This window comes from Bombus flavifrons, chromosome 11 (assembly GCF_040668555.2).
Source record: "Bombus flavifrons isolate JBK064 chromosome 11, iyBomFlav1_principal, whole genome shotgun sequence".
NCBI classification, from domain to species: Eukaryota; Metazoa; Arthropoda; class Insecta; order Hymenoptera; family Apidae; genus Bombus; species Bombus flavifrons.
Genome location: NC_138452.1, coordinates 5408967 through 5434088, shown reverse-complemented (window position 1 = coordinate 5434088; position 25122 = coordinate 5408967). Strand labels below are relative to the sequence as shown.

The following is a 25122-nucleotide window of genomic DNA, read 5'->3' as shown; positions in this document are numbered from 1 at the left end:
AATTCGCTTAAACATGAAAAATATCTTTTAACGTCGATGGCAAAAATATATTACAAATTATTTCCTGATTCACCCTCGATGTTGAAAATATCTTTCATTTTCTGACTCGTTCTATTATTCTCTAATATTAGTAATAACTACTGACTTATTAACAAAAATATCCATTTTCAATCTCGATGAATCATAAATCGCTGCCCGGTTCAACCATTGAACTTAAGACACCTGTCATTATTAATTACATTATTGAGATATGTATAATTTTGTTTGCTAGACTAGATTAGCCGCGTAGTAGTGACACACGTATGTGAGTATCAGTGTATGGAAGTATGTGTGTGCACAACGTCTCGAAAAACAAACGAATGCAACTGTTCCGTTGGCAGTGTGGTATGGAAGATGCTGAGACAAAGAAAGTGCTGAGACACGTGCAGGTGTGTATGGACAAAGATCCTGGAGATCATTTATTAAATAAATCTGAAACTATTTTAATATGAATTCTAAGTGTAACCTTAGTATTCCTTTACTTTTATTTCGGCAATTAAGATCCACAATTCTCAACATACATAGTTCTAATAGCAGCTCACTTTTTAGCAAAAATCATTATTTCCGATCTTGATGAGTCGCAGATTATCCTTGAACTCACCCTCGAATATTAAAATATCTCTCATTTTGCCAACTAACTGTACGATCGTCTGTTACGATAACGCAAAGATAATCATTCTATAGAGTAGTATGACAAAAGTGTTTGAAGATCTCGTAACTCAGTATCATGAGACACAAGTATCATCGCGAAGTAAGCGAGCCATTCACAAGGGACAAAGAGGAAGTCAGCTCTCTGAGACTCCGATGCATGAGGGATAATCAAACGTGGCGTTAATTAGACGTCCGTGGCGGGCGTGATTTCGCGAATTAGCAGCCCTTGAATCGAATCGAACATCGTGGATTCGTCGAACCGCAATGTCTTTGCGACCGTTGCGAGAGTGCACTTGACTCCAGCTTGTAATTTACAACCTGTGATCTTCCGGCTGAAGCACGCAGCCCTCTTGATGCGGGCCACGATCCTTAAAGAGGAACAAAGGCGACGTCTCGCTGTTAATCGGCTCGACCGCTCCGTCTGCGGCTTTCAATCTACCCCCCACAACTTTCCCGGAATTTCGTGCGCGTTTGATAGATCGAAGGGTTGATTTCAAGGCCATTTTTTATCCTGGTGTTACGAGGCTGGTAGAGATGTTTCAGCGTACGTTTCAAATTTTAAGGTTAGGTACAGGTGAGCACCGAAAAGGATGAAGGTGTAGATAGGATTCGGTATATAATCTAATATCGCAAATATTTCGAAGAGGATGAGAGAGAACGATCTTAAGACAGGGATATCGTAATGATATTGGTAGATGAAAGAGTTAAGGATGAATTATATAAAAATTCGTATGAATTCTGTTATTAGATAGGAGAGATGAAAGATCATTTTCTCTAAGAATTTGTACAGCGATGTTCAAAAGGGTGAAGATACATGTAGAACGATCTTGAAAAACACTAATTCTGGAACTAAAAGCAAACTTCAGTGTTACGTATGTAAAGATATTATTCATCCCCTTCTGTCTAAAAACAGATGCTTCTCACCTCTTCCTCCGTAACAAAAATCTACATTAATAAAAAAAAAAAAGACAGTAGGACAAAGAAAACATTCAAGTGATTTATCTCTCTGCAAGACTCATAGTGTAACAAATCTAAGAAAATCCTTCAGGCATCATGCTTACGACGAATGGGAACAGAATCGCCCACCCCTGGACAAAGCGTGAAATTTACAAGAATTTCAATTCATAGTAAAGAGGCCGTAATCCAGGCATTGTTTGTGGCGACCCTCTCAGAACAAATAAGGGTAGCTATAGGGGAAAATAGCGGGGGGAGGAAAGGGTGGCGGAGAAATAGCACGAGGCGAAGAGAAGGGATGAAAAGGGTTTTGCTTCTCACCTTGGCGCGTGTAACGCAAAATCCTCGTCGTCGTTAGCGTGATTCTGTAATCGTGCTATCCTCGTACATTCCTCTATTCATTATCGTTCATCGTTGATCCCCAACCATTTCTTTCCACCCCCTCGTTCATTCTAGCGTTAGTCGTTTAACACTTTAATTAATTACCACGATGGTCATCGATGAACGTTTCACTTAATTTGTTAGGACGATCAAGATAAGGTAAAACGGCGTAAAAATTGTCCAGCTACGTGAACGATTTGGATAACTAAGCTGCGAATTTTTACACGCTTTGTTAAATTTAAAAATGCGTATAATGCGAACAAAATGTAAAAGTGTACAAAGCATACAATACTTAGTAATTATTAGCTTTATTAGCTTTATTTGCCTTCATAAAAATGTGAACTCGCGTAAGTCACCGCGGTCATTGGATATCATCGCCAGAAAAAAGTGGACGAATGCGATATAATATTTTGGAAAAATTAAATAGCACACGAAATATACAAAATTCGAGTGACAGTCAGCGTGTTAAACGTCTCCGTTTCCGGGAAACTTGGAAAATCGTGCAGGCCGACACCGGCACGCGAGAACACCGGCTATTTATCAATGGGAGAGCGTTTCGGTCGCTGTCGCGTGAATAATAAAGAGGGCACTAATTGGCTCCGTTAAAAGCTTCCATTGTTGGAACGGAGAACAAGGGGAACCGAGGGGGTTGTTTTTCACGCGATCGTTTGATACTAAAGTTGAAATGTGTTTTATTTAAATTTTAATCGCTAGCACCATTGCGATTTCGGCTTTCGCGCGAATGAGCTTTTTAATCGGACAACGGATTTGCTTAGGAATTTGGGATTGTGAGCGGTTAAACGTTGATATGATAATTTCTGAAATAATTTAAGAAAGGAAATAATTTAATGAAATAATTAACCCGATGTATTTAAAGATACCAGCATCTTGAGAATAGGTGACAAGCCCAACAAGCTTTCTAAGAAACGAATGCCATTAATTTTGTTATTTCGTTGATATTAGAGTCCACATAATTAAGTGATATTTTTCAATGTTCCAGTGTGTAATAAAAACACATATATAATCTTAAAATTAAATGAAAACATAGTTTCGAAGTGACATTGGTTGACACACATACGTATTGAATTTTAAAATTATCTTTTCATAAAAAAAGAAACAAATATGACTTATCATGTTTTTCTCGTGAGATCTTTAATTATTGAAGAAACAGAACGTCAACAATTACAAAAAGCGTTGATATTTTCATTTCTGGATGCCAGGAGATTATTGTAACTTTGCATTTTAATTCGAGAAATGGCACCTTAACATCGGCGTATTAAATTTCCCGTTTAGTTGCGCCGGGGAACAAAGACAGCAAACTGAAATTAAAATATTGAATTTCCACTCTATTTACTTGGGGAACAGCAACTGAAACATCTTAAAATCGAAAACACGGGTTGGAACGAGGTGACGCGGTATCTCAACTTTCCATTCTGCTTCCCCGGATTTTCGCTTGGTTTTATTAAGTTTCCTTCGTTTCACAGACTTCCCTTATACTCCTTATCTCGTTCAACCCTCGCACTGTTCATTCCACCGCGCAGATCTCTCGCCTATCATCTCCGTTTTACGTTTAATTTCCTGACAGTCAGGTTCGACTTTGCGTTTCTACAAGAAATGCAATCTTGGATTTTCTAGATGTTTCCCTAACGAGTTCGAATCTCTCATCGCGTACCATTATATTATGCTTGTCGCATCCATTGTTTTATAATCAAGGACTATCGGTATTACTGCAGTTTCCTCGGTTAATTGTTAATTAGCAATTACCATTTTACGAGCAGACTTTTGTTTACTTATCTAGAGGAAATTAGAATTGATTATATCGATATTTTTCTCACGTGAAAAATATAAATATAAGAAATATCTTTTGAAATCCTATGTTGGAGATATAAGTTTTTATGATACAATTAGCCGAGGGATGAAGCTGTAATCAACTGTGATTTCTCCTCTCACAAGTAAACAAAGTTGTTTCCGTAGAATTTGTATTTACCATCTTATTTGTAGAAATGTATTATTTCAATCTTAATCGCGTTTATAAAAATATGAATTTCTATAAACATCCAGTCTTAGTCTACCAATCACACAATTAAGTGAGGAAGCTACGGTAACACAGTAGCCGCCTAATTAAAAGAAGAATGCAACGTGCTTCCCACTGTATAGATACATTCCCCTTTGATAGCACTTTAGAATAGCACAGCGTTACATTCCTTTACATAATATAGTTTCCCATCGACAGTGGCTTACAGTACCAAGCATTACGTTTCTACGGTGATAATCACGAATTACTACGTATTAACGATTAAATATTACTTAATGAATAACAATCAGTTATGGTTCCGGGTTTGCTTGTTCGTTTCGTGACTCAGTGAAGATACCGCGAGTTACCGAAACGTTTGCCTCGATCACGAGTCAAACGGTGTATTGTCCGCGTGGTTGCTCGAGGCTTGGCAGTACTGTCACTGAATACAAATCGCATTATCGCTGGAAAGCCGATTACAAAGGTGTTTTATGTTATATACCGCGAAAGGCTCGCGGTTGTGAGCATTATGTTGCAGCATTCGGTTCTTCGCTTAATCCTCTTACATAAGATAATGAAAAGGAAGCAACGAGACGTAAAGAGCCACGTAGTTATTTGTTCTATGCTTCGTATTACGTAATTCACTTCGTGGAAAATATTCAAAGATTCTATCTAAGGATTTTGTAATTTATTTTCATACCGTTGGTTCGATAGGAAATTGATGCGTCTTAAAGAAAAGGAATCATCGATTTTGGATTATGAAAATGATGTATTTCATAGGATAAGAGAGTCGTTAATTTTATTAAACAGAATTACGTTATTTGTCAATTATATAATATAATATAATTTAAAATGGAAGTTTTTCAATTCTTGTTTTCATAACAGTAAGATATTTCAGTAGGGACTGTAAAAATTCGATGGTTATTAGCTAAATCGTAAAAACTGAAAATTTTCTATGGTTAAATGTTTGAATAATTAACAATTTTCTTCTGACGAATCAACGATTCCTGCCTTAATTTCGATAGATCAGATTTGTTTTTTAATACCAGATATTTCTCAATCACTAATTATTCTTTTCTTTCAAGATTATTTGCTCACAATGTAACCTACTTGCAACTTCTCTATACCATAGAAGAACCTAAAGCATCTTTAAACATTTACCAGTACCGAGATTTCTTCAAGATTGTAACAAATGTGGCCCGATTACACGAACGCTCGCAATTAATTGTTACGACATGCTGAATCATTACGCGAATAAAAATGCTCATTTTCTGATTTAAAGATAGCTCGATGATCAACCTTTCCTGCCTTACCAGGATTAACTCGCAAGGTTTCTAACTTTATACCTTCGACTTCGTTTCGCGACATTCATCAAACCAGTTTACTGGCAGCTGTCACGAACGAAAAAGGTTTTACTACCGGTTGTACTTCTTTCTGGAGATCTCTGCGACGTTCTTCGAACGCTTGGCATACATAGTTTATCCAAGCGAGGGCTGTCATGTATCTATAACCAAGCGATGCTATTTTTGGAGAACACGTAACAGAAAGACACGAGCAAAAGCATGGGATATCTGGTTGCAGAAATTCATTAAAATCTATTTATTATAAAGCTCTGTTAGCAAAATTTTATGGTATGTAATTAATATATATTTCGTACCTAATATTAAACATTTTTCGTATCTAATATTTTATTGTTTGATTCATTTCTTACCTTTTAATTTTTCTAATTTTCCATCTTTTTTTTTTGTTTAAAGAGAAATATCTCTGCACGCATTAGGTAAGTAAAATTTTTGGATAAACGATCCACGTACTTTTTGGATTATTTTCACGTTTCATTTATTTTCGATTACATTTTTATTTAGTAGTTTGTATTCGTCTAGATGATACTATTAAGGTCTTTTTCTTGGTTCTAAAATTCTTTCTGTAACCACAAGAAAATTAAAAGAATAGATTGGATAAGAGGCCTGTATTGAGCTGGTTTCGAGACGAAAATTAATGGGCTTCTTCTTGGTTGAAAGGTGTTAGAGAAGTTGGGAAGTAAATTGATGGGTTATTTCTTGTTGGGGAGCCGTTTATGTACTCTGTTCGATGAATTTTATCCACAATGGAATAAAATTTGTTTATTCGATGGTTAACACGATACTAATCAAAACCTACAATTCAAAGAATAGAAAAGCATGAATCTTCAAGTCACTAGCTATTAATCTTTCAATTACCAAAACATTGTTCTTTTAAATTATCAACTTTAAGTTTATCATACTATTTGACATTCTTAAAATATCTACAAAAACATCGTTGATACCACTTAATCATTCGCACTTATCTCAGTTTCCAAAATGTCCTCCCTTCAAACTCATATTTTCTGGGTTTTCCTATTTTCACCCTGGTACGATTCTCGAATTTTTATATTTCAATTTCACACTAATTTTAGCATACCAGAAGAATTCGTAAGGTTTTCAGATGACGCCTCAGACGAAATTACATCTTCAGAGTCCAGACTGTAGATATTGTGTTTTCTAACGTTAGAAGAACATAATCGGGTCGAAAATAACTGAATGAAGAGTGCAGCATAAACGCACTATGCTTCTTCACGAGAGCAGATACTTTGCAGCCGAAAATAAATGCAGACAGAAAAAAGTATAAATTGAGAGACGGAAACAATTTTTAGGGCTTTTCTAAACGTAACAACGTTAACCCAAAATTCACAGCTCTTGCTTGAGTAGTAAAAAATTTTAGTCCGATCAGACCCGACGTCACACACCCAATTCCTCATCTCGTTTTCGTGGATGTCAAAGGGAACGATGGTGTTTTCAGTACTACAAACAAGCAGCAGCTTCTCTTCTTGCTGGTAGTGTCCCGCGTTACCTAATTGCCAGGTCCGAAGCGAATGTGTATGGCTACGCCCGGGCCAGCCTGTGTATTTCTCGCTATCGTAATTTGTACGCTCAATTATCTCCATTGTTCTCGCGATCGAGCGCGAACACAATCGATATACAATGGGCGTTTTCGTCTGTTTGCCAACCTATGGTCGGCCACAAAGCGCGTGGAGAGTAGACGGTTACGTGGCTGGAATCAGTGCTGGAATCGGCAGCATAGATCACCCCATGGACAACCGTTGCCCGGCTACGAGCAAATAGAAACAGAGTATGTACCAGCATTAATCATTTTCAGTATCCAACTGTTGTACTACACCTTTGTTCTTTCTTCTACGTCTTCTTCCTCTTTTTCTGTATCCTTGTCTCTTCCGTGTTAACAACTCTTCTTCCTTCCGGAAGGAATTTTTTAGAAAATAATCGATGAAAGAGGATAGCGAGATCGTAGAATTAGACTGAAGTTATTAGTTGTGCTTTGAGGGTTGAAAAAGAGTAATTTTAAGTAACACTAAAGCATTACTAAATGATGTGAAACTTATTATGTAGTTGGATCTAATTCTTTATGATCTATAACCAAATTACAGATTGTAGATTACATATATATGCACATATAAATTATGCTTATAGATTATAATCTATAGTTAGAAAAATTGGTATGTACTAGAATAATTAGATTATAAATCGTGCTTATAGATTATAAATTAATAATTAAAGGTATGTAGATTATAATCTATAAGCAGAATTTATAATCTAATTATTCTAGTATATAAATACAATAATAATTGCGATTTTGTATGAACAACTTTGTATTCACTATGCGATATGTGCGGCTGCACATGAATGGATCTAACTACTTAATGCTTTAACTCGCAATTTCACTAAATCGGTTCCATTGACTGTGTTCTGTCTTTCTCTAAAAATAGTGTATCGTTGCGTATGTATTCGCAAGGTTGTGTTGTGATAACACTTGAGTCATTTAACGTAACATTTGGGGTTTCACTTATTTAACGTTGGACTAGAATAGCTCAGTACTGAAACTTGTGAGGTATCTCATACTCGTGACGGTGGTTTAATCGAAGCTTTTGATAAGCTTTTCGATAGTTAAATTGTTTGAGCTACATAGCTCAAACGATTTGTTGGATTTATTGGTTCATATGGCTTTTGGAATTTTCTAATAAACCTTCCAATGAGATTATTTCGCGATTTCTGCTATAATATCGCGATTCATCAAGCGTAATTAATTTTAATTTCAATCTAGTTGATCTCTTTTCTATGGATTATCATTGACTGGTAAATTGTTCATCGGATCGGAATATTAATTTCACTTGTTTGCACGAAAAGTTTCTATTTCAATACGTTCAGTATATTCTATTTTGCATTGTTGCGAGTGCCTAGTGAAATATGACAAGGTTTTCATTAAATTGCTTCAGATCTTCACTATGCAGTTTAGAACGTGTGATTTGTAACTTGTCATAACTACTGTTCAGACTCTCTAATACGTTCCTGCATCGATTCGAATCTTCCCATGACTGAAATAATTTATTTTACCACCGAGAAATCACTTTACTTTCGTACAATTGTGGAAGAATTTGAAAAGTCCAAGAATTAAATGGATAAAATGTAAATGCAAAAATTGTCCAAGTATTCAGGTGTGTTAGGAAGGAGAAATTTAGAAATACGTACCCGATGCATGTTAGTATTAAATCCTTTGGTTATTAACGCGTTATCGACCAACATAGGCTATTCCAATTAATACCACACCTTTTGGCTGACGAAGCTTTGATAATAATTGATCTCTTAATCCAGTTTTATCTCGTAAAACATTCTGTAAACTTCACTAAGTCTGCTAGAATATTTTTGAATACTTTTTCATTTTTGCATATTAAATGCATTCTGTTCACTTTTGCGCTTTTAAATTTCTCACAAATGCATAACAATCCACAGTCCACTTATCGTTATGTTATTTCCAATGTTACAGTAACGAACAAAACTGAACACGTACCCTTTAACAAATTTCTTTTTAAATTAGACCAAACGACTTGTTTCTTTTTCTTTTTTATAGAAATTAGAAGGATTAGCTTAGTAGATGACTTGTAAAAAATGTTGCAAAATAAGATTTTTAGCCGGACCTGTAATGAAAATTTAAACAATACTATTCCGAGCAATTAGAATTTTTTTCGAAAACATTTTCACGCTTCATCTGGTAAACCGAACCTTATACAAATCTGAATAAAAAATCAACTCGTTTGGTCCTATTTTAAGAAAACTATTCGTATTTTAAAGACTGTGTGTTCAGTTTCACTCATTGCTCTAGACACGCAACATTTCGAAATAGTCTACCGACGTGAGCAACAGAGTAGCCACATATATCCGCTAAATCTCAACGAAATCGCTTGTATATTTTCGCGAAATCGGAAGTCTTTTAAGACCTTTCCTTACCTCTTGGTGGATTTCTAGTCGTCGATGTTATCGTAGCCCGATATTTGTCGTTTCTGTGGCGAGTTCGAGAGGAGGGAAAACGCCAACCCGGAAACGTAATAAAGCGACGGTGCATCTGGTAGCGGTACGATGCTCGGCTCGCAGCCGCAATTTCTCTCCTTCTGCGACTGCTCGGCCTAAGTAAATACTTGCCGATCCTGCGGATTGCTCACCGCCGCAGCTGCATCGTCTTGTCGCTGTCGTTCTGCATGTATCTCGCAGCAAATTAAGGCTCCGCTGTTTACCGAACCTTCAACAGGATACTGGTTCTCCTCCGCGTCGATGCACATTGCGCTTTTGCCTCTCGCTTCGATCGACTCCGGCGATCGTTTATGGTTCCGGTGATACACCAGCTGCTACACGAAATATCGGCATCGGGGGGTGTTTGCTTGTCTGTCTGTTTGTTTGTTTGTTTGTTTATTTGTTCGCGCGGAGATGAGGAAGGGAGGAACAGGGCAGCGTATTTTTGGTTTGTTGATTCAGAATGAGATTCGAAGTTTAGGTAGCAGGATTAGAAGTGAAACTTTGATTTTCTGTGAGAGACAATGGAAATCAAAAGTGAGTATATAGTTTGAATAGGAATTTGATTCATAGGATTTATGGTTAGGTTTTTTTGGGGGAGGGGATTCTCGTTTATTATCGAGACTGTTTAAATTGTGTCTTTAGCTTTTAGCATTTTAATTAGAATTCATCTATTCCTTGAATCGAGATTCAGTAATGGTTTCATGTATTGAAGAGAAATTGAAAGATCATGTTCTCCACTGATCAAATTACAATTCTACTTTCTAGTTTTCTTGTTTCCAATTAGCATACTAAAAACTTACTGCTGTTAATTAAATTGTCCGAACTCGGAGAAACGGTCTTTTCCTTTGAAATCTGGTATTGCAGACGAGTGTAGTGTCTACAAGGAAGATGTTAAAGTGAAAGTTAAGTAAAGATTCACTCGTTATAGAGTACAGAGAAAGTTGGATTTTTGGCCAGAATATCTTCAGCCAAGTACAAGAAGAGACAACGTAATAAATTAGCGAATATAGTCGTTAACCTTTTCACTGCTGACTCTTAGATGCAACGATTAAAGGTATTGTCATGATTTTCATGACGATGTGAAAGAGTACAATAGATCTTTATTAAGCAAAGTAAAGATATCCATTCTCGCGTCTGTTTATACAAGAAAGTAGCTGATGGATCTCCCACCGCAACGACGAAGAACATTCATTGAGAATGATCGAGAAGACGAGGTATTATCCAATAAAGAAGTATTAAATTAGCACTGTTACCTCGACTGATGGACGTAACTACTTAATTGATCGATTTCTCACTTTTGATCAAATTTTCTTGTATCATCGATCTAGTAGGAATTGTTTGTTTTTTAATGAAACGATGCTTAACCTTAAAAGCTATTTTCTAATTCTCTAATTCTTTGATTGTCCTTCAATTTTTTAATTTTTTCTGAACCTTAATTTTATAATCCTTCAATTTCCTAACGCTCTAATTTTGTAATTTCTCGAACTTCTAATCTCTTGTTAATTCAGTCTTAAAATTCTATAATTCTGCAAACTCTTCAAAGCTTCGGTTCTCAATGTTTCCAGACTTCTGAATCCTTAGCTCCTCGAATCCTTTATCTTCGCGATTCTCCAGCTTTTCCAGTCGCTCAATTCCGCCACTTAAACGTTCTGCGATAATTAGACAAACCAGCGAACCCACACGAGCCGAAGTTTCCTATTTTCGCAATTAATTTGCGTTTCGAGAATGCCTCGCGTATCGATCGACAAAATAACTGATCAAAAATCATTCCAAGTTCCATCCGCACGGTAAACAGGGCGTACTTCTTGCTCGGCTTCGTTAAAATTGAAGCAAAATTCAGCAACCGGTGCGTTTCGAATTACACGTTCGTTAAGAAAGTTTCACCGTGGGCTGCGTTGCCGGCACGGAAAAGATCGCCTGACCAAGTTCGACGGTTCATTATTTCCAATTTGAAGGGATCCTTGCCTCGTTGCTGACGGCCATTTCGCGGAGTTAGTTGCAAATTACCAGGGAAATTACAACGTCGGCTCTGCTCGCCTCCGCTAGCTGTAATTTCACCGGCACGATAGTCGAAATCGCCAGACAACTATCTCTCTTGAATCCAACCCTGTAACCTTTACCTCATCGATCTAACCGTGCTCTCTTGTTCCTCCACATACTTGCTGTTTACTTAAAGGATTTTTGGACAATATCTGTAGAAATTGAGAAAATAAATTATATTTGCTTAATGTTGTCTTTGATACTAAAGTTATTGTTCTTACAACAGGTCAGTGTAAAGTGCTGTTGGTTGTAAGGTCTTCTAAAGAAGTTGAATTTGACGAAAGATTTGATTTTTGTAAAGGTTAATTTTTGGTTAATCTAGTTACGTATGTTTCGTATTAATGTTTCTCTTAGAAATTTCCATCTTTTATTTCTAGTACAGCTTTAACATTTGATACTACACATTTGTAAACGTTTAAGATTCTATGTAAATTGTAGTAAGCCGAAGTATGTACATACTTGAGAATTTGTATAACCAGTAACAACGTGAAATGAAGTTCGATGGAAGAAATTAGCGTATCGTCGACTTAATAAACATGTAAAAAGCACAACTTTCGATATACAGTCAAGTCTAAGAAACTTCCTACGAAACTTTACGCTTGCCACGCTTAGTACATATTAGCATAAAAAGGAAGAAATAGGATCAGGTAGCTTCAACAACTTACTTATTCCGTGAACTTGAAAACTTAATTGAGCTTTGCACGAAATAATCAAACATCTTGGATAAACGCTATCTTTGATAAAATAATCAAATTATAAAAAAATAATTCAGCAAGTAGAAGTATAAACAATTAACCTTCAGCTCTAAAATTTTAAGTTTCTCTTCACATTCGATCTGTAAATCGATACGATTCTCTCAGCCGAGAGAATCGAAAGCTCTGACCGCGATGCGGCTTGATCGACCCCCAATCTTGCAGGACAATTGCGAGATATTTTAGCCTGGACGTTTCCATTTTCTCCCCCAATGACGAATACGCGACTCCCTCGAATGTAATTGCGACTCGCGTTATGCAAGCGACAAGAAGGAGATACGAAACGAGACAAGGAACAATAGAGTCGTGGCTTTTAAGCACAATTTCTCGCTATCCCGGCGTCGGAATCACCGGCCATCGACTTTTAACAGACTCTAATCTGTCAGCGGAGAAAAAGTCGTTCCGGGGGAAAAGTGGATGATGAACGATAACGCGTCTCCACCATGTCGAAATGAGAAAATTCTTCGATCAGTCCGAGTCCTCATCTTTATCGATCTTCTCGATGAGCCTTGGCCGATGATATTTTTTCCATTGATTTATGTTTAGTTATTTTATCGAATATCGAAAGTTCCATCTACTGAATCTTGCTTTGCTTGTATTTATTTCCGTTATTTGTTTCATTGAGTATTATATTGATTGAATTTATGTTTGTTTTTTATTTTACCGAGTATCGGAAATTTGAATCGTGCATTGATTGTTTGTTTAAATAACAGTAGATTAGTTTTGAAGAAAATTCTTCAATCAGACAGAGCTTTCGTTTTTGTCGATCTCTTTTGACCGTTGATAATATTTTTCGATAGATTTATGTTCGTTTGTTATTTTATCAAATATTGGCAATTCGATCTTGAATTTCGTGTTGGTTTTATTCATGTTTGTTATTTATTTCTTCCAATATTGTATTAATCGTGTTTATTTATTCCATTGAATATTAAAAGTTCGAGTCGCGCAATGATCAAATTTTTCTTTTTCTTTTTCAACGTACAGTAGGTTGAGCCGAATCTACGCTGTTTCACTTCGAAGAAACACGTTTCATCTGTGAACTATACCGAGGATGAAAGCAGCGTTCATCCGACGTGTTTCTCCAAAGTGAAACGATGTATGTTCGGGTTTAGTTTTACAGTAAAGTACCGTAAGGCCACTGAATTTCTTTTCGTTCGGTCGCATTACACAGCACAATTATTTCTCATTTTCTGTGTATGAACTTCCTTCATTTATCTTCTGTGTTCGCCATTATAACTCCCCCGCAAAGAATCATTTCCAGGAACATGTAACGAGTACGAAACAACCATTTTTCACTTCCTGCATGTCATATCAACTTCATTCGCCTCTCCTTGTTTCGCTCGTCATTGCGTTTGCCCCACGAGAAATTTTCTAAGCCCATTGATACAGTCTATTTAATTTATTTAACATCTGCAAGAAGATCGCTTTTTATTTTCTATCGGAAGAAGTTATTTGTGGCAACAATTTGTTATCGTTTCTTACAGCTTGCTACGATCTGCAAACAAACAGTTGACGTGTATATTTTATGAATTAAAAAATTAACAAGGAAATTAATAAAATAAATAAATGGAAATAGTTATGTTTCACGCGATTTCGAAATTCCAAATTGTAATCTCTAACTGGCATTGTACATCATCGTGTGATATTTTTTCACAAAAATAAGCATACGATATTTTTAAGAAAAGCCGATACGCTAAAGTAATATTTTTATTTTATACGAACGCTTCGCGTTGAGCTACCGTATTTTTAATGGCGCAACTATAAATAGAAATAAACAATGGAGTATAACAAGTAATACTATATAGCAATAATAATAATTGTTATTACTAAGGAGAAATTACAACCAACATTGTCGCTGTATTTTTAGCAGATATTCTAGATTTGTAAAATTAAAATTTACTTGTAAAATAAATTACTACGTGCTAATAATAAATAAGATAGAAAGAAATAAGTGAAAACACTCAGCATCCGGATTGAAATTCCGTCGAAGACGTCGGAAATTAATACGAAGAATCATTTCGAACGATATTGTTAGCGTAATCCGCGCCAGACTGTAATCTTCGAATCCACGAACGAACAGAAGTTTCGTGGAAACTTGGAGTCCCACGGGGCAAAACGGCACTCGCGTCGCGATAAATCGCGAAAGATATATAGAATAACTTCTTATTGCGGCTTTGGTCGACCGACGTAAATCTTGCCGCCCTTGTCATCGCTAATTCTAACCGTGGGGTTCGTCGATATTCGCTCGTTGGTTATATCGGTCATTGATGGCCGACAGAGGGAAAAGTTTTAATGAAAACGGTGAGCGTGAAATTCCTCATAGCCGCGATGAAATGCTTTACGACCTGTTGAAGAAGGAATTATTATGCTGTTCGTGTATAGCTCTCGGAGAAAGGAAATCGATTATTAGAGCAGGGGATGGGGCTTCGCTTTTTTCGGATCCTCAGTTGGCAATTGTGGAATCTCTGTTACCTTTGAGAGATCCTGGTAAATTGATCGGTCGACGTAATTCCGTTTATATTTTGTTTCGTACTTGAGCGCTTTCTTTGTACACGCAGTCCGAAGAGTAACGGGATCGGATTTTTGACAAATTATCGTATCCTTCATAACGTACCACTTTCATTTCATATCGTTCTTTGAAAAATTCTCTATCATTTCTGCTGGCTTTCATCGGTTACGTTCTTTAGTTATCACGTTTGATCAAAGAATATCAATCAAAGCGTTTTTCTTTTTCATGATTTTAACGAAGAACGAAATAAAAATGTTTTTTATTTTTCGTTATATATAAAAATCTTTTTGCGCGATAGTTAAACTTCTAAATTCTCGACATTCAGAAATGACATTAAGCTTTTGCAAAAATCGAAGAAAAGATAAATCTGTAAAAGCTTTTCGAATTTTGTTACACCGAAAGACAATTTTCCTCTTTGCCACTTACGATTGACTTCGCTATCGTTTTCGATTGTTTCACTAGAAACTTTTTGTGAAACGAATAATCGGGAAGAAACGCCGTTTAAATATCAAGAAGAGGAAAATTGTAGAAATTCGTTTCAGATATGTCGACGCGTGCATCGTGTAAAATCATCGTTGTTTCTGTTCTGCTGCCGTTCATCACGATGGCGGTACTCTCATCCGCTTATAAAACAGCAAAACAATGGCGGAGAACGCCAAAACTCCATTACGGCTTTTCACCGGAAAAGTGAAATCCCGGAAACGCTAGATACTCGCGAGCTTCCCATTTCTGTTTGATAATACGCGCATATCCGAGCAATCGATTGTGCGCTTTTCGCTGCCTCCCCTTTGACGCGAAAATTTAATTGAAAAGTAGGATTTCGCGTTAATTCCATTTCTTCGTTTGGTTCTGGTGACCATTTAACCGAGAAATCGAACGTTCCAAGTGGAATTAATATTTCATTAATGATAAAAACGCGTTTAGAAGAAGATATTTACAAATTACAAGTATTTTAGAATTAGGTAAATTAAAAAGCTGTAGGATTTGAATTATGTAGATCTCTTTGCTAATAACAAGCCGTTGATTTTAACACTAGAATTATCAAATCCATAAAAACCATTGGTTTCAATCTTTTTTCAATTAAAATTGCCAAAATCATGCAACAGCTCTTGGTCAAATTTATGTAGATCTTTCCTGAGATCGAAACATAATTATATTAGGTTGTCCGAAAAGTTTCTTTCCTTTTATGAGGAAATAATAGACGCGCAACGTTTTTTGTTTTATATAATTTTGTCGAATTACGTACGATCCATTTTGTTCTGTTGAGACGAACACTGTAACATTTCACAGACTTGGTTTCACGTTTGTATAAAGGTGCACTGTTATAAAAAAAAACACGTTTGCGAAAGGAAGACATTTTTCGGACAACCTAATACATATTTCATTTTCACCGTACCATTTTCATTACAATTAATCACATACATTATATTTACTTATACACCAGAGACTAGTTGTTTTAGCGTTAAACGACTGGGATTGTTTAGAGGAAATAAAAGTCACGATATGCTTGCGTAATATCTTTTATTTGAACTAGTGAATGAATCAATTTCACGTGGTCGTAGGTAAATTATAAACTGTCGAGAAATAATTTAATTAGATCTTGAAACGAAGCAGCAGATAAATTAATTTGTCACGGCAGGAAACTGTATTCTCAGAAACGTGTTAATTTTAGTAATAGACTTTTCACGAACAATCATTGGTTAGTTGATAAGTACAACTTATATTTATAGAACAGGAATACCGGTACGCCTTCATTCGTCTCGACATTTCTCACTGACGCACGAGATCGTCGGAGAATGTACAGCTATTTGATTACCATCCCATGATTGATTGCCTTGGTTAAATAAACGTGTCTCGCGTCGAGTTAATGTCAGATATTATTTAAATGAATTATTAGCGATCCTGGCTCGCCAGACGGTTCTTGAACTTTCTCAATTTATATTTAGACCGTGTCTCGTCTCAATTTATTCGCATTGAACCGTGTCAATCGCTTTAAAATTGCAATGCTTCGGTGACGTTTTGTTTCAAATCTCAAGCTTTCGAACGATTAAACATTCCAGTCTTTCAAATTGTTTGTAATCTTCAAATATTTAAATTTTCCAACTTCCAAGTTTGTTCGCATTTAAATTTTCAGACAGCTCCCGGATTTCCAAATTCTCGAATTCTCGCATTTTTCAATTTCCAAGCTCCGAAATTTTCGAACTTGCAAATTATCCAACATCCAAATTTTCCAACATACAAATCTTCAGACCATAAAACTCTCGAATACTCAGGTTTTCTAATATCGAAATTTTTACATATTCGAACCTTTCAATTATCTGTAAATTAAATCTCGTCACATTTCGCGACACTCATGAGGGATACACTTAATTAAATGATACACTTTACTATTATTATTATTAAAATGATACACTTTTGAGGGACACCACAAGTCACCGTATTTTCCCTCGAAAAACATATCGGATATCGCTGAAAAGGGTGACCTCGCGACAAGACATGATATATTCAATTTGCGTTTTCTTTTTTCACACGGTATAGATCCATTAGATTTCACACGGCCGGTACCCTTTCCCCTAAATATTTTCCTGTTTGGTTGAGAAATGGAGTCGATATGAACAAACACGCGGAACAGACGGTCACAGACCAGGAGATGAAAAAATCGGCGGACAAATATTCCAATGTTTTTTATGATATGTTGACCAACGTACCCGGTTGGTTCGGCCTGTTTGGCCAGAAAAATAGTTTATGCCCGATCGATTTTCCGACTCGTATTCTTTTTCCTTCCCTTGTCGATGGTGGTTGACGAAAATATTCATCGCGTTCGAATTTTTAAACAAATACTGTTCATCCGTTGGACGTCTCCGATGAATTACCAAACTTTCATGTTTGATTTATTTAATCTTTAACAACGAAACTTTTATACAATTCGCACTAAGATGTAAAATATTCTTATTTCGAAAGCGTAAAACATACCTATACTTGGTAATTACATCAAAAAGGCCACATCTCATCAATTTCCTTTCCAAAAGTGCTTTAACTTTAATAATTTATATGCTACTTTATGGTACGTTATTACCAGAATTAATTGGGAAAATTGTAGTTACAATATTGTAAATGTAAAATCTCCAGATTGGCGATGTTTCGTCCGGTGACTCTTTGCTTAGCCCGGAATTTATCTCTCGGTCGAGGCAGCCACTCGCTACGTCAATATAATTAGTTGGACCGTGATAATCATAAGGAGCTGTCGTAAAACAAAGCATTTCGATCTGACCGTTAAGGATGTTAAGTGGTATAAACCACCTTCGAATCAAAATGTTCCTTATGGTTATTGCTTCATCAGATAAAAAGTGGGGAAACGTGGATTTTCCCATTTTTTCACGGAATTTTCATCCGTAAGAGACCGGTGGTGGAGCAAGAGTTTTCCTCTGCGATAACATCGTCACCGAACTTCACTGGATCTACGACTACAGATCAGTCAACATCTCTGCACTGGGTTCACTACTTTAACTCAGTCAACATATATTTATTAACTATATCTACTTTTTATAACTCATTAACTAATTAACATATACTTATATATATATGTCGGGTTAGGGTTGGAATTTTGGGTGCGTAACAACTCTTCACGTGAATTAACCATTGTTTTACACAGCCGAGATTATATTTACACGTATACACAAGTCTACTACAAAGATTAACAAATAATAAGTCTAGTGAATAATAAGCTTAACAAATAATAAAGTTAGTGAATAATAAGTAGAACGAATAATAAGTCTAACAAATAATAAGTCTAACAAATAATAAGTCTAATGAATAATAAGTTTAACGAATAGTAAGTTTAATGAACGCTATTAACAATATTTTTTTGGGTTCAAACGAATCCAATTCTTTTCTAATTATAACTCTTTACTAAGCGTAAACTGATCTTAAGCACAGAAATACGATGGTTGAAAACTCGACGTGTCACTCTCCAAGGCAATCGCAAGAATGCCAGCCTCGTGGAGATTTTCCTCGCTGTACGCTTGCATTTGTTTTCTATACTCGTTTGGAAGCATCGAGGAAGTTCCAAACGCCGTTGTTAGGCAGTTTCTGCCTGGAGTTTGATTAGTAACACAATGTATGACCCATTGTATCAACACCTCTGAGGCAACATCACACGTGGCTAGGCCCGCTCCCGAGGCCGCATGCCGCCACAACCACATTTCTCGGAAAACCCATACAACCACACCAGACCTCCGTTAGGCAAAACGTCCATCCCGTGACCGTGGCTACGTTCGGCGACCAATTGTCACCTCGAACCCAATCTCGCTATCACAAATCTCGAACAATTACAGCTATGATAAAATCCAGGCTAGAGTACTAGAGGATGTTCCCAGAATTTCCAAGGAACGGCTTCGGCTTTTCTTTCATCTCCGACATATATATATATATATATATATACGCAACATGCGTAATCATCTTGTCTACAAGTTGTTGGAAATACATAACATATTATAACCTGTTACCTCAGCGTTATAATTACTTCAACTACCTCTATTATCTTAAATGAAATAGGGGACCGATCAGTTTCGTAGCGTCGATTGTATATCGTAACGGGAATTTACGACTCCCGTTGACGCGCTTCTTGAGGTCGCGTCTCTCCGCGAACGGTCGACAAAACAGGCGATGTTACACGTACAAGTGAAATTATTCACAGTAAAATCGATGAGGTATGCTGATATTAAATAAAATCACAAACATCAGAAAGAAGATGCTGTGAAGCTTTTCTTTACCAAAATCTTCTTCGATGCACGTGAATCAGACAGCCCTCGATTAATCCAGGTCGGTTTGATTTTCTGCTTTCAGTCGTCGCGAAATCGTAACTCGAGGGGAGGAGAAGGTGGCAAGGCGGAAAAAAGAGCGATATTTTGAGCGCAGCGAAGTTTCGCAGTTGGTCAAAGGGTGAGCTAAGAAAGGTGCCGGAAGAATGGGAGAGAGCCAGGAACAACAGCAGCCCCTGCTTCGTTCGATCAACAACGAGTACGTGTCCCTCGTTAGGTTCATCAACAAGACGATGCGCAACGTCGTTCTCTACTGGATCGATTATCAAGGTCGGGCTATCAGCTACGGTGTATTGCCGCCTGGCGATTACCTCGACATCGACACGTTCGTTACGCATCCGTGGATCTTCGTCGACCAAGAAACCAGAGACAGGTAGGATTCCTCGAAGATTCCTAAAAAATTCTTCGAAGATTCTTCGAAATCGAAAAATTGGATCCTCTCGAAGTCCGTTGAATTTCCAAAGGCACTTTTGAACCTTAACTTTCTCTCTCCTTTTGTTATGTCGATCGTATTTGAAAGGAACCATAGGGTCTGTTGCTTCTTCCCTTCGCGTTTTCCTGTTTCGCGTAGTCGAATGGTAAAGGAACTTTCGAACGATCGAAACAGACGATGCTATCTTCATTAATGCGGTTAGAGTTTGTTCTGTGGGGATCTGTGCGTTTTGTCCGGACGCTGAACGAAGAAAGAGTTGGTTTAAAAACGTACATTTAGATCTAAGCAAGGATTTTACGTGTTTAGATTTTTAACTAATAGGAAACGCGGTGAAGAAGAAACGTATTACAACAATTCTTAAATTCTAGAATTCCAGAATTCAGGATATGACAGATATAACGATCGAATAAGAAACGTGTTACTGCATGTTCGCCACACAAGAAAGTACTTGTACATGTCTCTACTGGAACTTGAAACGCGATAGCCACTACAACTATGCAAGATTCAACTTCATCAATCGAAGCCAACATCGGTCTTCTCGTTACCAAAATTAAACTACATCACCGCTTCTCCCTCCATCTTCCAAAAACCGATACAAACCACTTCAAAGACCACCTCCCCATTCAGGAAAAGCTTCAAAACGCTGCAACTCTTTCTTCGTTCAACGCAACTCCGAATTTCCTTCATGAACAACGATTAGACCATAATTATCAGGCGAGTGGAGGGCAGCTGGCTGCACGATGGGGGTTTTTAGGTACACAGTGAACCAGAAGGAGGTGTTCTTCCCGGAGCCGAGTCCGTTGTTTTTAATGAGACCGGAACGTCGCTATCCCATCTGGGTAGCTTTGTATCCCCGTCAAAGACACGAAAGGACCAACGTCTTCATCACGCTACCGGTTTATACCCTGCGCGAGCTGTGTCTGAGGGCCATCAAGCATTGTTTGACGCACGATGAACAGGCGTTTCAGCTCGACATTCCGAGGAGCCTTCAGTACGAGCTCGCGATCATGCTGCTGAAAAACGAGGAAATAAATAACGGTCAAAACTTGTAGCGATCGATTCGTACGGCTTAGCGAGTGTCAGCCCGGTGTCTCTTCTGATCCCTGGATCTCCGCCATCGTGATATTCAGGTAACTCCGATCGGAAGATTCTGCCAGTATAGCGGTTGGTTTGCCGATGGTTTCGCGGGGAAAGCGTTTTCCGGTCTATTGGCTTTGAAGAGGAACTTACTTTGGATTTTCGGGGTTGCTGCGGCATAGCTTCAGGAAATTGGACTTGGAGGCTTCTCAATGGAAGGTGGGATATTTCAGGACGGTTTTTGGAGGATCCGTTGGCGGCTCCGCTGGTTTTTAGGCAGCACGCAACGAGCTAGGGATTTTCGAACGATGTTAGAAACCGCGCGAGCGACTACATATCTGTTGATCGCTTTATAGCGCCGTATTCTGACTCATGAAAGTATTTGAAAACTTAGCATATAGGAATTATACATTTCGGAGTTTCGTTAGTGCTGTAACGAACACGCGAGTTGATATAACAAACCCGAAAGCGTCGTATGGTAACTTAAGTATTTCAACGCCATAATGTGGGAATCTTTTATAGATACATTACGCGAGTTATACAAAACGTTTCAGAATTTCGTTAGAATTCGTTGTAGCGAGATACTAGTATCTTGATACATTGTTAAGATTTGAGAACGATGAAAACGTGGCAGTTCGATTTTACATGGAAGACCAAAAGAGCAGATATTAAAATTGTAATGCAAGTACACTTAACAGAAGTAAAAGAACACAAAAATCTGTAGAAATGTTATTAGTATAAAATCATAAAAATTCGTGGAAGAAAGTTCCCCAGGAGGAAGTTTGGATTACAACAAAACTATATCGCAAATTCGCGGAACAAACGTTTGGCTCGATCGGCACGTGTTTGCCTCGATTCACCGAAAAGCCACGATAGTCTGCTGAGTTACGTCGCTTCCCTCTCGAAACCGCGATACGTGTACAATGTGTACATACGTGTAATATATGTGTGTATTTTATCGCTTGAACGTTTTGAGCTTATCGGCGCGCGCCGAATTCCTCCAGAGCCTGTCTGCCTTCCGCGAAAAAACCACCAGTTTCAACAATTTTTAACCAGGCTGGTTCCCGAATCTATTTGTTTCTTGTTTCGACAAACAAAAAAGCTCTTAATATTTGGAAAAAAAATTGTAACATTCAAATAGATTATGGATTTTCGTGACAAAATTTCTTACTTTATGAAAATAATTCAAAGTATAGGACCTAGGCAGATATCTGTTTCGTCTGTTAAGAACTGCGGCGAATATACTCTTTGTGTATTTTGTACGCTTTTGTATTATGCCCACTATTTGAATATCGCCGCTTTTAAATTTGATCGATGATGGATCGTTTATCGTTTATACACGACATCAAACAAAAAGCTTTTTTCATCCTTTTCGAACTAATGAAATTTTTGGCAATAGAAGAGACCGCGATTAGATAGAAAATAATTCAACGAACGCAGTAGAGTTAAACGTAGAAAATATTAAAAACGTTGAAAATACAGTGTATCGCTGTTTGAGTTCTTTGACGTTTATCGTTTAATTCTTATCGTGCATTGTTATACACGTTGCACGTCGAAATTTCGTTTAACTCTGTTCGAAGCGCAAAGAAAATTAAAACATTCCACGTGATTTCTGATATAATCGATAAACTATCCGCTTCGGTAATTGTCTTCCTCTTTTCTTTTATTTCTCTTCGTTGATTACATTAATCAATAAACCGCAAGTAATTAAAGTCTGATAAATGTAATTCTGAATTAATTGCGAGATTAAAAACGATCTGCGTTTGGTAGATTAATTAAAAGTAGGCTCTCGGGGGAACAAATATTTTACTCGTTTCCTGCGCAACTCATTTTTATCAATTTTACAATTTGATAACAGTTTCATACATATAATTAGTCTACGGTCGAATGTTACTATTATAGTATCGATTAATCGTGGTTATTAGTAAGTTTAATTTAAGGTACATAAAGGAGCGAACTGTTGCTCCCGTAGAGATAGTCATTCATATTTTTCATATCCTATATTTTCGTAATGAAATCTCCTAAACATTCGCTGGTGTTCTATCGGTGGAAATGTTGCTACTTTTTAAGAGACTCCCTTGTGATAAGGGACATTGCGGTAATCTTTTATTAACTCGATGTAAATTACCTGACTTGTAAGTATTTTTATTCGTGAATACTTTTAAGGTGATTAAACGGCATGAGAAAAAATAGTGATTTATTGTTTCCTCGATGAACCTATCCATCGTTCTCTCCTTTCGTTTTTAAGCTTCATTTTCCCATTGGTTGCGGACCAGATGATTTACGATTATCAGGAAAATTGTCCGATAAAACGTAGATGTAGGGGAAATCACTTGGATAAAAAAACATTTAATTCTGTTTAAAAATCTTCGCCATTGGACAATTTATGTATTTCTATTCTGCTATCGTTTCAACGTCGATTCGACGGTTATGGGGTAAAACCGAACATCCAGGGCGAAGAAGAAACATCCACGATAAACGCTTCGAACGACGAATCCAAATGAACAATTAAAATATAGAATCTTCCGAAGTATGATTTTAATGAATGATTATTTTAAAGGAAGGGGTGTGTTTCATCGCCGAAATTTTGTAAATTTTATCTTGTATGGATGAAACAGCTACAAGATAAAATCAAGCATATCGGAGAAAAGCAAAGAGTGAAACTTTGAATGTGAAATATCGTTCTTCGATTTCTCTAAAAGCATAGTTAGTAGTCGTTTCTACCAGAAACTTAAAACCTAGATTTTCTGTCATTGAAAAAATTATTCCTTTGCCGTACCTGGAAAAAAGAGTTACCTTAATCCATGTAATAGTCACTTGGTCTCTAATTAATCCCACCGACAAACAGAGAGAGAGAGAGAGAGAGAGAGAGAGAGAGAGAGAGAGTAGAACATCGACAATCTCGGGTATCTATTCAATACCGAACTATCAGCATCATAAAAATTCCTGGTCTTCGATTTATCACTGTTTCGAACTTTTCTCGCTTCCTTCGATATAAAGGAACAAGGCGAAAATAGAAGAATGGGTTTGAAAAATATCCCAACTCCTCGAACAAAAGGAGAACGCTTCGTCTTCTTGTCCATCGATCGAGTTCGAGTTTCTCGAGCTTCCACTCTTTCGTAGAAAGTGTCGAAAATTTCCACGAACGAGGCGAGGCAGAAAAAGTGAGAGGGGAGAGAGGAAGGAAGAGAGAGAGAAGAAGAGAACGAGAGAGAGATAGACGATTTCTTCGTGAAAATCGCAGCCAAGCAGTTGGTAATCCGGCCTCGTTTCCGCAATTCGTAAGTAGAGTTACGAAGTTATTAAACCGGTTCCTCGTCCTCCGTCTGCCTGTAATCAAGCATACGATCCGCTCTGACTATCCCCGAGAACTTTCCTTCGGGATGTTTCCGTCTGCTGAAGTGCATACGTGCGTTGATTAACCATTAGCCGAGTTAAATATACCCTGGCTCGAAACACACCGCGATAATGCGCGCTCATTGCGGCGAATAATAGGAAGATCCGCGTCTCTATAGCTCGCGCCGATTATGTCGAAACCTCAAGACCGCTTCCCCCACTTGGAGTCAAGTTAACGGTAGTGGTGGGGGGTGGTTGTGACTAGGAAGTTACGCGAGGAAGTATGGTTGTTGAAGATGGCTCGCTTCGTCATGGAAAAGCTTTACTATGTATAGACGAAAGAAAGCTTGACGAAAGCTGAACAGTACAAAGAAGCAATTTTAGAAAACAACATTACAATTGGCATTAATGGCAAAACCAAGCTGTGTTCAAGCAGCGAAGTATTTTCATTTTCGCATTAAACAATACCGTAAACATTCTCTTACGATATCCTCGAATCTAATTGTGAATCAAATCTTCACTTCGAGAAAGCTTTCCTCGCGAAACAAAAGCAAAGAACAGGCTTTCAAGAATAAAGCACTCCTTCAAATTGACGGAACAACGGCGAGGTATGGTTTAAAGAATTTCCGAAGCGCAGACTGTCGTCTTGGTCTCGATCCTTTCGCCGTACATTGTACGGTCGACAATGGACCAGGAAGCGTCGCGAAGAGAATTGGTGATGATGATTCAGGCTGGTCTGCG

The 25122-nt window shown here is 37.4% G+C and overlaps 1 protein-coding gene across 3 annotated transcripts in view; it reads left to right on the top strand.

Annotated features, from left to right (window-relative positions):
* The window catches only part of LOC138185086 (von Hippel-Lindau disease tumor suppressor), a 98793-nt gene extending 76712 nt beyond the window's left edge, over window positions 1-22081 (top strand). For 2 of the 3 annotated variants that reach the window (XM_069123732.1, XM_069123731.1), the window contains 2 exons: window positions 19561-19908; window positions 20723-22081. In XM_069123732.1, the coding sequence (XP_068979833.1) occupies window positions 19682-19908; window positions 20723-21020 (525 nt within the window). In that variant the 5' untranslated portion in view covers window positions 19561-19681 and the 3' untranslated portion in view covers window positions 21021-22081. Of the gene's footprint in view, window positions 1-19560; window positions 19909-20722 lie in introns of those variants that run through there. The other variant, XR_011174522.1, reaches the window with a different exon arrangement.
* Window positions 22082-25122: the final 3041 nt, after the last annotated feature.